This window comes from Rissa tridactyla, chromosome 8 (assembly GCF_028500815.1).
Source record: "Rissa tridactyla isolate bRisTri1 chromosome 8, bRisTri1.patW.cur.20221130, whole genome shotgun sequence".
Classification (NCBI taxonomy): Eukaryota; Metazoa; Chordata; class Aves; order Charadriiformes; family Laridae; genus Rissa; species Rissa tridactyla.
Window position 1 is genome coordinate 35355390 of NC_071473.1, and position 13895 is coordinate 35369284.

The 13895-nt window shown below is 39.7% G+C and overlaps 1 protein-coding gene across 4 annotated transcripts in view; it reads left to right on the forward strand.

Annotated features, from left to right (window-relative positions):
- DPYD (dihydropyrimidine dehydrogenase) overlaps positions 1 to 13895 on the forward strand; it is a 365455-nt gene that overhangs the window by 260551 nt on the left and 91009 nt on the right. For all 4 annotated transcript variants that reach the window (XM_054212158.1, XM_054212159.1, XM_054212157.1 and 1 more), the window contains 2 exons: positions 7339 to 7459; positions 8392 to 8511. In XM_054212158.1, coding sequence (XP_054068133.1) covers positions 7339 to 7459; positions 8392 to 8511 — 241 coding nt within the window. The remainder of the gene's footprint in view (positions 1 to 7338; positions 7460 to 8391; positions 8512 to 13895) is intronic.

Consider the following 13895-nt stretch of genomic DNA (forward strand, 5'->3'; position numbering starts at 1 on the left):
TCAATAGATGTTGACCAAAAGCTGTCAAATTTCCTGAGCGATGAGGAAGCATTTTTAACTCCAGATGAGAAGTGGAGAGTTATTCGTCTTCTATCCTGGGAAAGCCTTCCCTTAATTTGACAGGCTTTAAACAAATTGTTAACTTTAATTAAGTTTGAAATGGGACAAATGTACAACCTAAACTGCCCCTTTCTAGCATGTGAGAAGACAGTAAAATTAACCACGAGATTCAGAAATGGTGTCTCTCTTGCTATTGTGATGGACTGCAATTCTCTGCTTAGGTCCTGTGGAAATTTTGAGTAGGTTTAGAGAGAAACAGTTTTGTGAAGGCACTGTTGGACAACTCACATAGGAGGAGGGAGAAAAGGTAGCTGTGGAAAAGATCGATAGTAATATGAAAGAAGAAAAAGAGGTGAATGCTAAAGATACTAATTTGCAATACTTTAAGCTGAAATTCCCATACTTTTAGTTTTTCTTCACATTTGAAGGAATAGCAAAAGAGTAGTTCTTCACATACAGAGAGAAATTTTGATTATTTTTTTTTAATTCTGATTTCCTAATGGATTTCTGGATCCATGTTTGATCTGGAAAAGAAATACGAGAAACACATATAAGAAGCATTTAAACTAACAGCTTATCGGGAGAACAAGTCCTCAGAACATCTCCAGGGTCTCTGTAAAAGATGCAGATCCAGACCTACATGTTGAGCCGGTGGAGTGGATTAGATAGGTAAGCAATCTATAGAAATGATCATTATTCACCTTCTAAAGCCACTCCAAATGTATCTCTTCCCTGCCTGCCTGCACTGCAGGTCATGGCAGGTAGTGCCACTGTAATGTTCAAAAGGAAAGGGCAGCACGGCCCAGAAGAAAGTCTGCTTGTTGCATGGAAGTTGTTTGTTTGCAGATAGTGAAAGATTCTTTTCCCCTTACTTGTTTATCAGATGAGGGTGCGTTTGAGTCCTCATGGGCTCTCGGGCAGCAATTTGAGTGAGGACAGGTTTAACCCTCCCCTTATAGACTATTGTTAAATGAAACAGGAAAGTGAGAATAGTACATGAATTAAATTTAAAAGCCAAATCTTGCAAATTCTCTCTTATGAAGTTTTTCTTAGGCTACGTCATTCCTGAAAGCATTCCCTCCTTTTCCTATAGCTATCCATACTGTTTTGGAAAATGTTTCTACTGTGCAGAATGAGGAAGTTAACTGTAGAGCATTTTTTCATATAAAAAATTCCTTCAATGATAACAGATGTAAGAGGGCTACAAGATATATTTTTTTCTGAAGAGCCAGTACAGAAAGAAAATCTGTCACCAGAAGAATGCACTGATGACGGACTTTGGGTGCCCCTTGTCTGCTAACCATATATAAGAAATCCCCCATCAGCTTCATGTTTGTTAAATTAATCCAAATCCAAAGTCCTCTGTAACTTTGTATTGGTATTTAAAATTGCAAACACGTTGACATAATGCATGATTTAGCCATGAAACTCATTGGCAAGAGATATATATGAGAACAGTTTTGTGTCCATCAAAGACTTACACTTGCATTAAATAGAATAAAGTATTTTAATTTCTGAAACTTTGTTGTTTAGGTAATTGTAGTCAGTGATAGATGAGATTTAAGGACTTTGCATGCAAAGTCCTAATGCATCTTGCATCATTATCTGTGCCATCTAGAACTTCCCATCATCATGGTCAGGATAATGGACTTGCACAAATCATCAGCATGACCTGTAATGGTAACTCCAGTAGTCCTACGTAAGAAAGCCTTCATGCATCAGTCTGAGAAGAGTTATGTTTTTATACTTTCCACAACTGCAAAGGTCCTTACCCTGTTCTTAGCGAGGCAGAACTGCCACCATTATAGTAATTAGGGATGGACTGAAGATTGCGTGGTATGGTCCATTTTCTCTAGCGCTAATTAGACAAGATCAGCTAATGTGCTCTATGGAGTGGTAACCTTCCTTCTGAAGTTCTTGGGGGAAATTCTATAACAGGTTTATTTTTATGACATCTTTCAGGCTGACATTGCGTTCTTTTTGTATGCAACACATACTTACATACATGCGCACACACATATGTGCTTCCAAAAAACTGTGCATAGCTAGGAAAAGCGTGTTTGTTACCTTAAAGTACTTGTATTTCTATCTTTTGCATTATTCAAATACTCTGAAAACCCGATTCAATTCAAGTAATAAAAAATTCTTTTGTTAATGTGGAAAGTATCTCACGGTTTAAGGTATTCTGAAGAATCAAGTGCAGTTTTCTGCCAGACAAACCTTTTCAGATCCTTATGCAAATGACTTGGTAAAAACTAGGCACCAAAATAAGTTGAGTTTGAGGAGGTGCACCTCAGTCTATCTGATGCTTCTCTCTCCATTTATTAAACAGGTATAATAGTACTTCCCTACTTCAGAGCGCTGTTCTGGACACAGTATAAAGATGGTGGAGAAACAGGATAGTATAAAAATGAGGACCCTGCAAGAATACTGAAAATAGGTCATAGTAAAAACTTCCAAAATTTCCAAAAATCTACAGCCTGACATTTCTGTGGTAATCTTTTCATGGTTTTTTTTCTTTCCATGAAACACAAGGAGAGGTGACCTACTCCCAGCACAGCATTTTCACACTCCTTTTTAAACATGCAGGATGTATCTGCCTTGGGGGTGATAGGACGTGGGATTCATCTCATTACCAATGCCAAATGCAATCAGTAGACAACTTGCTGCTTTAATTTCTGAGGACTTACTCTTATAGTTATGGTTGTAGTTAAGCTTATCATGTGATCATTTAGAAAAAAAGGTGAATAGTTGTTTTTCCTCTAGTATAGCTACCCATTGGCAATGAGTAGTTAGGATTAAAAGCTGAATCTAGCCCAAGGCTATAATGAATATTCAGGAAAAAATGATTCTGTACTGCAGCTTAGGGAAGTAAAAAGACAACCCCTGTAACATTCAAATCTCTTGTGCCTTTGGAATAAACAAGCAATATTTGATTAAGAACGGAAAGACAGAAGACACACTGATGTACATCTCATACCAAAAGAGACTTTATATCGTATTAAATTACCAACAGATTCCTGTAGGTACAGTGCATGAATCAATATTATGTTTTAGATGATGATAATTTCACCATGCTTTTATTTAGATGGTGTTTTTTTGTTTTTTTTTTTAAAATGCAGCAGATAAATGAAGTGTGCTACCAATGGATGTTACAGTCCATTGAAGCATTTGCTCATTCTTCTGGATTGACACACAGAGCAAAATTATGCTGCACATTCTGTAACAATTGCACTGTATCATCAGTAATGAGAACCAACAAACCTAGTTATGTTTAATAGAAGAAGATAATTTATAGCAACATTGTAGACTTCGAACGAAAAGGATTAAAATCCTGTACTACATTAAGCAGAATAATATTTCAGTTGGTTCATATTGTTGATTTTGCAAATGTAAATACCCAGCTGTTTTTACAGCTAATAACATTTTACGTATCAAGCCATTTAGAAAATACTTTTCAACTATGCAGGCTTCATCAACCACTTTATCAATGATAAAAGCTGAAGACATTTTCATAAAGTGAATCGGGGTAAAAAAGGATATTTATGTAGTATTAGCAGTGATGGTGAGTTTTGTAACGTGATTCACGGGCCTCAAGATTCATTCTCGTACAAGTTAGATGCTCATGTTTGATAAATCAAATCTCTGCTAAGAATCAGTAAATGCAATTTGTAAATTGGGATCAATCTTTCAGAAATCCAAGTAGATGGGAGGCCAGTTCAGCAAAATGAATTAGGGCAAAATGAAGCCTGTACACTGCCTCTTTAAAACTAGTTTTGGTACCAGGCTGTTCAACTTGTTAAATTTTTTGCACCTGAGTTTAAAACTTTGCTGAAAAAGATAAATTAATATTCCCAGAAATCTTAAGTTTTGAACTGCATTTCAAATTGGGATAATTTCTTTAGTCCACAGTTGCACTTAGAAGTGAATTCTCTGTTTCTAATCACTTAAATCTTTCTCAGAAGTTGTGTTCTTGTGTTCTCAGTCCAAAGGCAAACTTCTATGGAGAGATTGCGCACCACCCAGTGAACTTCCCCTGCATTATACAAGTGTAGTTAATTCATTTTGTGTGGAAATTAGCTGTCCAGTGACATGAATGTGTTCTGATTTCAACCATCTGATGACGTATGATGCATTTTTCAGAGTCCTCAGTGCAAATTAGTAGGAAAGCATGAATTTTATAAATGAACAAATAACTTATTCTGGGTGATCTGCAGAAGAAAATGGGATGTTACAGATAAAAGCAGGTGGGGATATTATTCCTCTTTGAGAATATGTTAGTTGTCAATAGGGCATAAAAGCTCTGGTATTCTCATGCAGTGGCTTCATGGCATTGAAATCATTCTGGCAGCAGGGAAGCTCAGGCATGTAGTGTTGCAATGTCACTGCAGTGAAGGGGGAGAGAGGACAGGCTCAGGTGGCTCTCTGATGTGGGCCACTGCGCCAGGAGGAGCGTGAGCAGGAGGGGGCTGGAGGCAGAGCAGAGGGCAGAGGTGGAGGAGGAGGGTGGGAGATTGGGTCAGCTGGATGCTCCAGTACAGCTCCGCTGTAGGACTCGCGCTGCAAAGGGGAGCAGTGATATCTGTCACCTGTGCTTGTGTTTTGGGGGTGACACAAGGGTGAACCACAGAATCATAGAATGCGTTGGGTTGGAAGGGGCCTTTAAAGGTCATCTAGTCCAACTCCCCTGCAGTAAGCAGGGACATCTTCAACTAGATCAGGTTGCTCAGAGCCTCATCCAGCCTGGCCTTGAATGTCTCCAGGGATGGGGCCTCCACCACCTCTCTGGGCAACCTGTTCCAGTGTCTCACAGCCTTCATTGTAAAAAATTTCTTCCTTCTATCTAGTCTAAATCTTCCCTTTTTCAGTTTAAAACCATCGCCCCTCGTCCTATCGCCACATGCTCTTGCAAATGGTCCCTCTCTAGCTTTCTTATAGGCCCCCTTCAGGTACTGGAAGGCTGCTATAAGGTCTCCAAAACAGTAATTTCTTTTAAGATATCCAGCATTATATTTATATGATATTTATTTAATGAACAAATGAATTAGATAAAAGATTACAAGGGGAAAAGATCAGCTTTAGAAATATCTGTTTCAGTCCAAAATTTTCAAATTTAATGGAAATTCTATTTTTTTGTATAAAATACAACACCTTTCCAATTCCTATCAGTGACTGTCTCGCTATGCAGCAAAGCACTGAGATAACTTTTTTCATTTTTTCCATGTTTCCTCACTAAATATTCCTATTTTTCCCTTGGAATATTAAGTGAGGTAAAATCAAAGATTTCACCTCCTTCAGCTGAGTTTTCAAATTATTTTCTTAGTAAGTTACCTGTGGTTTTATGGGTATCGAAAATGGGCAGGTTTCCAGGACTGATACGAGTGAGCCTTTCCAAAGGGCTTTGTCTAATGACGTGTTGTGCAATCAGATATTCAAACTGTTCGCTAGTTTGAGAAACTGAAGACCCTTCCATTGCATTTGTTGCATTAATCTTGGTGTGGCAGAAGCAGAACGGATGGAAAATTAAGGTCTTTACTTACTTTTGGGGAGGGGGGACGTGGAATCAAATTAGTATTTCTTAAGAAAGGCGAACTAGTTAAATTGTCTTAGGTAGGATGGAAATCGGGTTTATACGAATGAGAGATCTCCCAATAAGTTATTCCATGTGGATTAAAATAATTGTAATTTTTAAAATGTTCGTGTGTGTTGTAGTAAGAATTTTTATGGCAGCACTATAAGCACGACAGAGTCAGCATAATGAGTTATGTGGTGGCAACATCCTGAAGATTATGACAAGGATTTCTAAGAAGAATTAACATAAAGGATATAGAATTCATGTCTTCTAGAGGGTCTCTCATTTCTGTGTTGGGCCTCAAGGAAATTCAAAACAGAAATGAAAGTCAAAGATGCCACTACTTTCATACCGTCAGTGCGGCGTTCATACATATTTCATGGAAGCTGCATGGGTGGGGAGATCACCATTTTTATTGGAATGGCACAGCTAAGTCGCAGGGTTTTACTATTCATGTCAAGCAGTGTGTACTTTCCAGGAACACAGCCTGTGGGGTTTTCTTTTTTTTTTTTTTTGTTTGTATTTAACCGTTGGTGTTAAAAAAAAAAAAAAAAGGACAAGGGGATATTTTCGATATTTTCTGTGTGTTCCCTAGACTGACAACCTTGGTGTCCACTGAATTGTTTTAAACTAAACTTCATTTAGGCTCATCCCATTTTCAGTTACTAGAAAGCAGTGCAGCTTTCTGAGTTTTTACAATATCCAAATGGAAGAAAGTTATTAATATGTAACAGACTTAATTATCTGAGAGAGTGATAAAGATTTAGTAAATATAAATAATGGCTGTGGTAACAATTAACCTACCCCCAGGTTGTGCTTGTACTAAATCTTCTAATAGCACCATTCAGTTTTTAACCAGATCATGCACTGTGTTCTACATGTGTCAGTATTGCAAATTTTAAGGTATTTGTTGAAGAGCATGATCAATAGTCAACGGAAAAAAGCAACAAACCATACCCTCAGAGTTATATTGAACAATAACCATTACACGTGCCAGACACAGAATGTTAGTTCCACTGAGCCGTTCTCAATGGAAAGGATGGTTGATTACTGTCTAAAGGAGACATATTCCATAAGGGAAGTAAATGCCTGGAAATTGTGAAAAGCCAACACTTGAAGATTTCGATTTCTGGCTTTAACAGAGAAGATTTTGATCTTTCATTTACACTATGGCCATCCCAAGTTATTCTCTGAAGTCAGAAGAGAGTTCGGAAATGCTGAATTGCATTCTGATAGCCCTGCAACCTTGACTCATCCTTGTTGTTTTGATCAAGGTATGATCAGCCAATGCTTCAGGTTCACGTTATTTTGTAGGATACTGGTTATTTTCAACATACTTTACATGGAGCGAGTCATTAAAAATGAAAAGTATTTTTTTAAATAAGTGGGTAAAGAAAGTCTCTGTCATCCTAAATTATATTTTTCCCTCTCTGGGAAGGGAACATGTTGTGATATCTTTGTCTTTTGGGGAAAAAAAAAGTAAAGCAAATTTTCCTTTTTTTCATGAACTAACCTTTGTGTAATGGATTTACAGTTACTTGAAGTGTCTGAAATAAGTTAACTAATGAGATGAGGTTCAGTCCTGATGCGTAATTTCACTAAATTGCAGTAGAGCCACTTACAGCAAAGTTTTCTATTTCCTTTATATACCTTTTGTTCATATTACTTTTAATTATGTTCTATATTTATCTGACCTATTTGAACAGGATCCAGAGCTGGTACGGAACATCTGTCGCTGGGTTAGACAAGCTGTTCAGATTCCTTTCTTTGCCAAGCTGACCCCAAATGTCACTGATATTGTGAATATTGCGATGGCTGCGCAGGAAGGTAACAGACTCCAGTGCACAAGCTGTGCAGATTTACTAATTTGCTGGATGGGGGAAGATAGGGGAGTTGCTGGAATAATAACAAATAACAGAAACTAATAAGAAAATAGTTTATTTGTTGTATTTAGAATAAGCACAGTGATCAAAGGCTTCATAATTTTTGTCCGTGCTTCTAGAATATAGCAATTCATGAAGAGAATTATATTAGACTCTTAACAATAAATCGTATATGTTTTTGTGTGTTTGTCTGCACGCTCCTATTTCTATCATCTTTATATGTTTACCATACCACTGTACATTCCCCTATTCCTATGTTTAGTAGTGAAAATGGTGTGTGCATCCTGAGAAAACAGAAATACACCTTTTGAAGGTATATTTTTTTCCTTAGAGCTTAAAGTACAACATGGCAGGAAATAATTTTGCACTTAAGTAGGTGGATTAATCCATCACTTAGAACTGTGGTCATCATTTCTCTATCACACAGTCATTTTGTTTTGCTCTTCACAATAAGAAATGAGAATATGGGCTGTCTCCATCAGTGCACAGTTGGTGTCATCAGGCTTGGATGAGGTGACCCCTGTGCTGGGGCACCTCCAGGTGTTGAACAACCACTGTAGCAGGTTCTGTCCCCCACAGCTGAAGGGCAGAGATCCTCCTGTCAGCCACAGTGTTTCCCACGTGTGCTGTCTTATAGCCCTTACAGCTCTTTCAACTGATGCAGCCTGCCTTGAAGCTAGGGCTAGATTTATCAGCCCAGGATTGGTCTTAAGGACCTTTCTGTGCATCCCCTTACAGTTTGTTGCTTTCTGTCTTAGGCTGTTTATTTGAGTTTCTAGTTATTTCACAGTTTCACAGTTTTTCTGTTGTGTTTTTTCCCTCTCTTGTTCTTATACACATGATTTAACAAAAAGCGACTGACCTTTTCTTTCACAGGTGGCGCAGATGGTGTTACAGCCACCAACACTGTGTCAGGACTGATGGGACTGAAAGCAGACAGCACACCTTGGCCAGCAGTTGGTGGAGGACTGAGGACCACATATGGTGGCATGTCAGGTAGGTGTTGCCCTTTTTGATGCATGGTACTTCCTTGGAGGCTTTCAAAACATCAGGAGGTCCTTGTAGTGGGCTAGAATATCATGTCTGCAGTCGCACGGAGTTCTTAAAGCTCACTGCTGGTCAATGGTTCTAATAGTCATGACAGATGGAACAGATTAAGTGTGAAGGCTCCTGGGTTGCCCTTTCCTTAATGGTAAAGCGCTGCATCAGAATACTGTGATAGGGTCGCTGGAGAGGGAAGGAAATCTCTTCTCTCCTGACCCTCGCTTTTCCTCAAATTTTTCATTCTGTCACAATTGTCAGGCCCCACGTTAGACAGAGGCTAATGAAAGGGCATCGCAGAGGGAAATATCAACAATCCAAATACAGTGTATGTTTCATAGCTCGAACTCCAGCCTTCCTCTCTCCTTCCCGCTGAGCGCACCTTTTCCAAGGAGGTTATTTCCTCCTCTTCCCTCTGTGATAAAAATGATAGACTGTATTAGGCAAATATATGCGTATTTTTGTTGCCTATTCCTTGAGATATACAAGAATATCTTGTGTAGGCCGTATTTCCAAGTCCTGCTTCACAGTTTAATTTTAAAACCAGCAGCAAAACTTTTACACTCCAGTTCAGTGCCTGTGCACGCTAATGTATTAATCTATTGACCCTGTGCACTCTGTTGCTGTGACAACATGAACTTGGCCCTGCAAAGACAATACTGTGAGCTTCTTGACTTTACTGGTATGGAGATTAGTCTCCTTGGTGATAGAGGTAGCAGTAAATATACGTAACAGAAGTAATAGCATCGTCCTGATTGAGTCAAACACTATTTTATCGGACCCGCCTCCTACCTCACCCCAAAAACGTAATCAGAGGAGACCAGGCAGGCATAAAATGCTTTATTTTTTGTGACTGGTGTTATCCTTGGAGAACCGTAAGAAATGTAGCAAAAGATACCTTTTAAACAAACTTTAATTCAGACGAGTGTATTCAGTGGAAAATTGCCTTATTGCCTTAGATAACTACATGGAATTTGGAATTTTTGAGAGAACGCTGAAAAGCAAGGAAGAGATAACAATCAGAAAAAATCATTATGCCTATTGTATAATGATTATTTCACAGTGACAGTCCAATAAGATGTTATATTTTAATATTATGCAAAATGGGAGGAAGAAGGGAACAAGAAGAGAACAGCTACAGCCCATTTCAATTTCTCTAGCCTGCCATGTTGACAGGAAAAGAATAAAGGAGGTCACAGTGGGTGCTGTGCATTAAAAATTAATAAAAGAACTATTGCAGTAGTATTTTATATAAGTAACACCATTCACATTTTCTCATTTAAGTTGCAATTTCTGAATATTCCTTCCTACCATAAGTCTGTCTAATAAAATCTATAAAATGACTGCATTATGAAAAGTGTCTCTTATGTCACAAATTTAAAACACGTATGTAGCATAAATTACGGTGGCACCTGGATGCTCAGCTATAAGGGAGGATGTACCAGCATTTTTGTGGTTTATAATTCTGTTATAAATGGGACCTGAGGAAAAGTTCTTTGTTTCTTTTATTTTTATGTATGTGTGTGTGTGTAAGTGTAAAAATGTGGGGATTTTTTTCCTGAAGTTTTACATGTATTAAAGGAGATGGAAAATGTCATTTTAGGATGCACCATTACCTATGACGCAGATCTAGTTATTTAAAAAATATGAAAACCACTGGAAGTGCTGTCAATTTATTATGAGAGCATAATAAAGAAAGAGTGTATTGTTGCAGACAAATATATAAAGGTTTCTTGCTGATAATTGACATCAGTAGGGCTCAATCCCACAACTCATTGCGCAAAAGAAAGCCACAGAGCCAATAGGCAATGCTTTCTGCTCAGCGATCGGGGTATAGCAGTGTACGAATTTACAAAAGCAGGAAAGCAATTTTAAATCAAGAGCACTAGCATGCTTACAAGAAGACAAAAAATGGGAGAGCCTGTCGTCTTGTGAGAGCAAGGGGCAGGGTGGCCATACTTCTGAGGTCTGTTGCTGGCCATGCCAGGGCTGAGCCGTGTGGCCTGCAGCCAGGCACTTGACCTTTCCGTGCTTTATTTCTCCTGTCCGTGAAATGGCAGTAACACCACTTACATGCCTACAGGCTTGTTGGGAAGTGCTCTGTGGTCCTGGCATGAAAGTCGCGTCATAGTGTAAAGTATTGGTTTTCGACTTGGATTTGCTTAAACTTCTTGTTCTGTTTTACTATCTGATAGAGTCCATAAGTTTTTGTTGTTTTTTCAAATAATTCCTCTCAAGAGAGAATTAATTTTATATGATAAAATCAGCGCTATTATAGAAGCAATAAGCCTGGTCCATTTCCTGTGTGTTTTACCAAAGCACAGCTGGTTCATCGTGTTCTCTGGCGCACAAACTTAGAGCAGATACAGGGCACAGCCAAAAGCTGTGTCTTGCTTCCTGGACTTTTTCCAGTCGTGCAGATTTTAGTTCTTTTCTGGATGAGGAATGGCACGGCGTGGCACAGAGGAGCAGTAGGTGCCGGTGGGGGTCTCTGCCCGGCAGGGTGCGGTGACGCTGGTGACGGGAGGCCCCGCGGGTGGGGTGGCAGCTGCCCCCAGCCCTCGGTCGGGTCTGCTGGGGAGGTCTGAAAGGACCTGGGCCTGAAGCTGGTGACCATCAGCATCACCCAGCCTGTGAGGAGTTTCTGTAGTGCTGGATTCAACTGGATTTTAGATCAGTCTGGGCTTGCTTATCTTTTCTCCCCTTCTCTTTACACGTAAATCATAGGAAATTCTCCCTGCGTTCAGTAGCATTGCCTGCTGGTGTAGGGGTTGCTGTGTCTGAAAGGGTGGTTTTGCTGCAGAGAGTGAAAAGCAGAAGCTGCTGTGCTTAGGGCCCACCATCAGCAGCAGGGACACATTCCTCCCTTCGTGTCACGGGCAGGAACGTGCTCGGTCCTCGGCGCTCTGCATTTCCACTCGTTCCCCTGGGAGCTGAAGGAGCCCCGCGCCTTGGCCGAGGGCCTCAGCCTGTGAGAGGAGGCGGCCAGCAGAAAGCTGGAGGTAAGCCACCGCAGCTCAACATGCAAAAGTCCACGTTTTGCACCCCGAAATAAGGCTGCAGGCTGGCCCGGGCTTTGCTGAAAGCTGAGGGCTGGCTCCCGGCCGGCGGGGCCTGAGGGGAGGAAGGTGCTTCATGGCGCCTGGCAGCAGCTGAGGGGGCCGGCGGGCTGGCAGCGTGGCCGGGGAAGCTCTGCGGCCCGGTGGCAGGGGCCAGAACACCTTGCAAGGAAGTCACTCTCTGAAAGGACAGCTGTTCTTCAATGTTTTATAAATTCACTATGTCCGCACATTTCTTAATACAGGTGAGTGCAGACTCTCTCCGCTGAGTTTGATGAAGGTTTCTGTCAAAGAGCAAATAATGAAAGTATGTTAATGCCCTGTCCAAGCAGCAGCCTGACATTTTGACTTACAGTCTTCCCTGTTCTCCAGTGTTCGGAAATGTCCTACGTGGCCATGTACTGAAGAAAGCTTTTCTGTATACGACTTCCCCTTGGCCTCTTCCCTCCTCTTCTCCTCTGCCTCTTGTGAAAGCAGCTCTATGCAGGAGGATTGTCATTTGTTTTTCCAGAAAAGATAGACATTGAAAAGGGAATTTCTTCTTAATTCCTTTTAAATTACTAAATGACAGGTAGTTTCCTATGGTTTGTCTGAAATACATAAAAAATAATTTTAAAAAAAAGGTTTATTAATATCATTGCCAGATCCTGGGATGTTTTGAGAACAGACATGTCTCTTTTTTTAAAACATTTTTTTAAAAAATCTTTCAAGGGGAGACTTAATGAGATTACTTTAAAAACCCCATTTAGCTTTGAGTTGTCACAGTCAGTGTTTTCTTCCCAGCCAGTGCTCGGGCAGTGACCTTCCTGTTTTGATCTAATTTGATCAGCTGAAAATTGCTAAGCTGTAAGAAGCAGTGCTGTTTCCTCCTTCCTACCCTCCTGTTTGTTGGGTGGTTTTGACAGGGAAGGATTCCAGTATCCCAGGTGGGTGTTTGACCACTAGACTGTAGGATGAGTCTCTCTCTCTTCTCCACTTCCCTGCAAATACTGAATTATTAATACAAAGTGAAACAGCTCTCACAGGATACACACTCATACTAGCACAGTGCTGACCTGTACACGAGCCTGACGTGGGAGAGCCAGGTTTAAATCCCAGATGTGATCCCGAGTCTCAGCTGTGTCCCCTGGATTCCAAGTTTACCCTCTGACTATTGAGTGTTGTAAAATCTCTCTGTTTTTTCTTCACCTTCTACCTCTATCCTGGTGCCAAAAATGTTTGCAGGAAAAAATTTCACTTTAATTTTGACAGATTTTTGTTTTCTAAGAAAATTAATTTCTAATTGGCACTATGGAGCCTTGGCTGAGCCCAAGGGCTATGGTAGCCCTGTGAATTTCTGTGGCACCGTTATGTGAGAGGACATTGTGCTTAGAGGATCCCAGTCTTCATCTATTTTTTATAAGTTTCCAGGAACTGCCCATTACTCAAAAAATTGAAATCTCCTAATGAAGCCTCCAAAATATGGTTAAGGGAAAAAGCCCTTATGATGAAAGAAAAATACTAAAATTAAGATACGGCTTCCCAAACTGTGTAACTATCATGTGTGTTTGCAGGATTAGAGGCATAGCTTGATTACCATTGAGGAGCTTTTTTGAGCCAGCAGTATTTCAGGTTTGAGAATATAGAATAGATGAGATTTTACCCTGAGCTCTTCCTATACCCATGTAAGGCAGAGTATTTGTTTCTTAAAAAGAAGCTAATGCTGTTTTTTTTTTTTATCCTCACAAAGAATAATGACCTCTGGTCCGAAAGAGATGTTTTAGTCTGTAAAGTATAAATTATTTTGAAAATGCATATTTTATAGGTACTAGAATAAGATGGCAGGTTTCCCAGAGAAACGTTAATATACTTTCAGCAGCTATATGCTTCCCTAAGATTTGTTTTCTTTAAATGTATTTTAAATTTTTTTTTTTAAATCAAGTTTTTTCATAAGCTTTCATACTGTGCTTCCATATTCCAGATGTGTTTTATGAAACACATCACATTGCAGCACAATAGGATATCCATTGCAGGCAAAATAGAGCAGAGCTTCTGTTTGAATTTCCATGTTTTTTTGTTCTTTGTCATCTGTTTGTTTCTTTGTTTTTGTCTGGAAGCCAGATCCTTAGGGGATAAATTTATAAAACCATACACTGGACTTAGCAAAAAACTTGGTTTAAAAGCAAATCTCTCCACGGTGCACTCACTATGTAACCTTTTAATGCTTTGTTGCAAAAATATTGCAGTATTTTACAGCAGTAGTTCAAACACTTCATGTCTATGTTCTGTTATTGCTTTGTC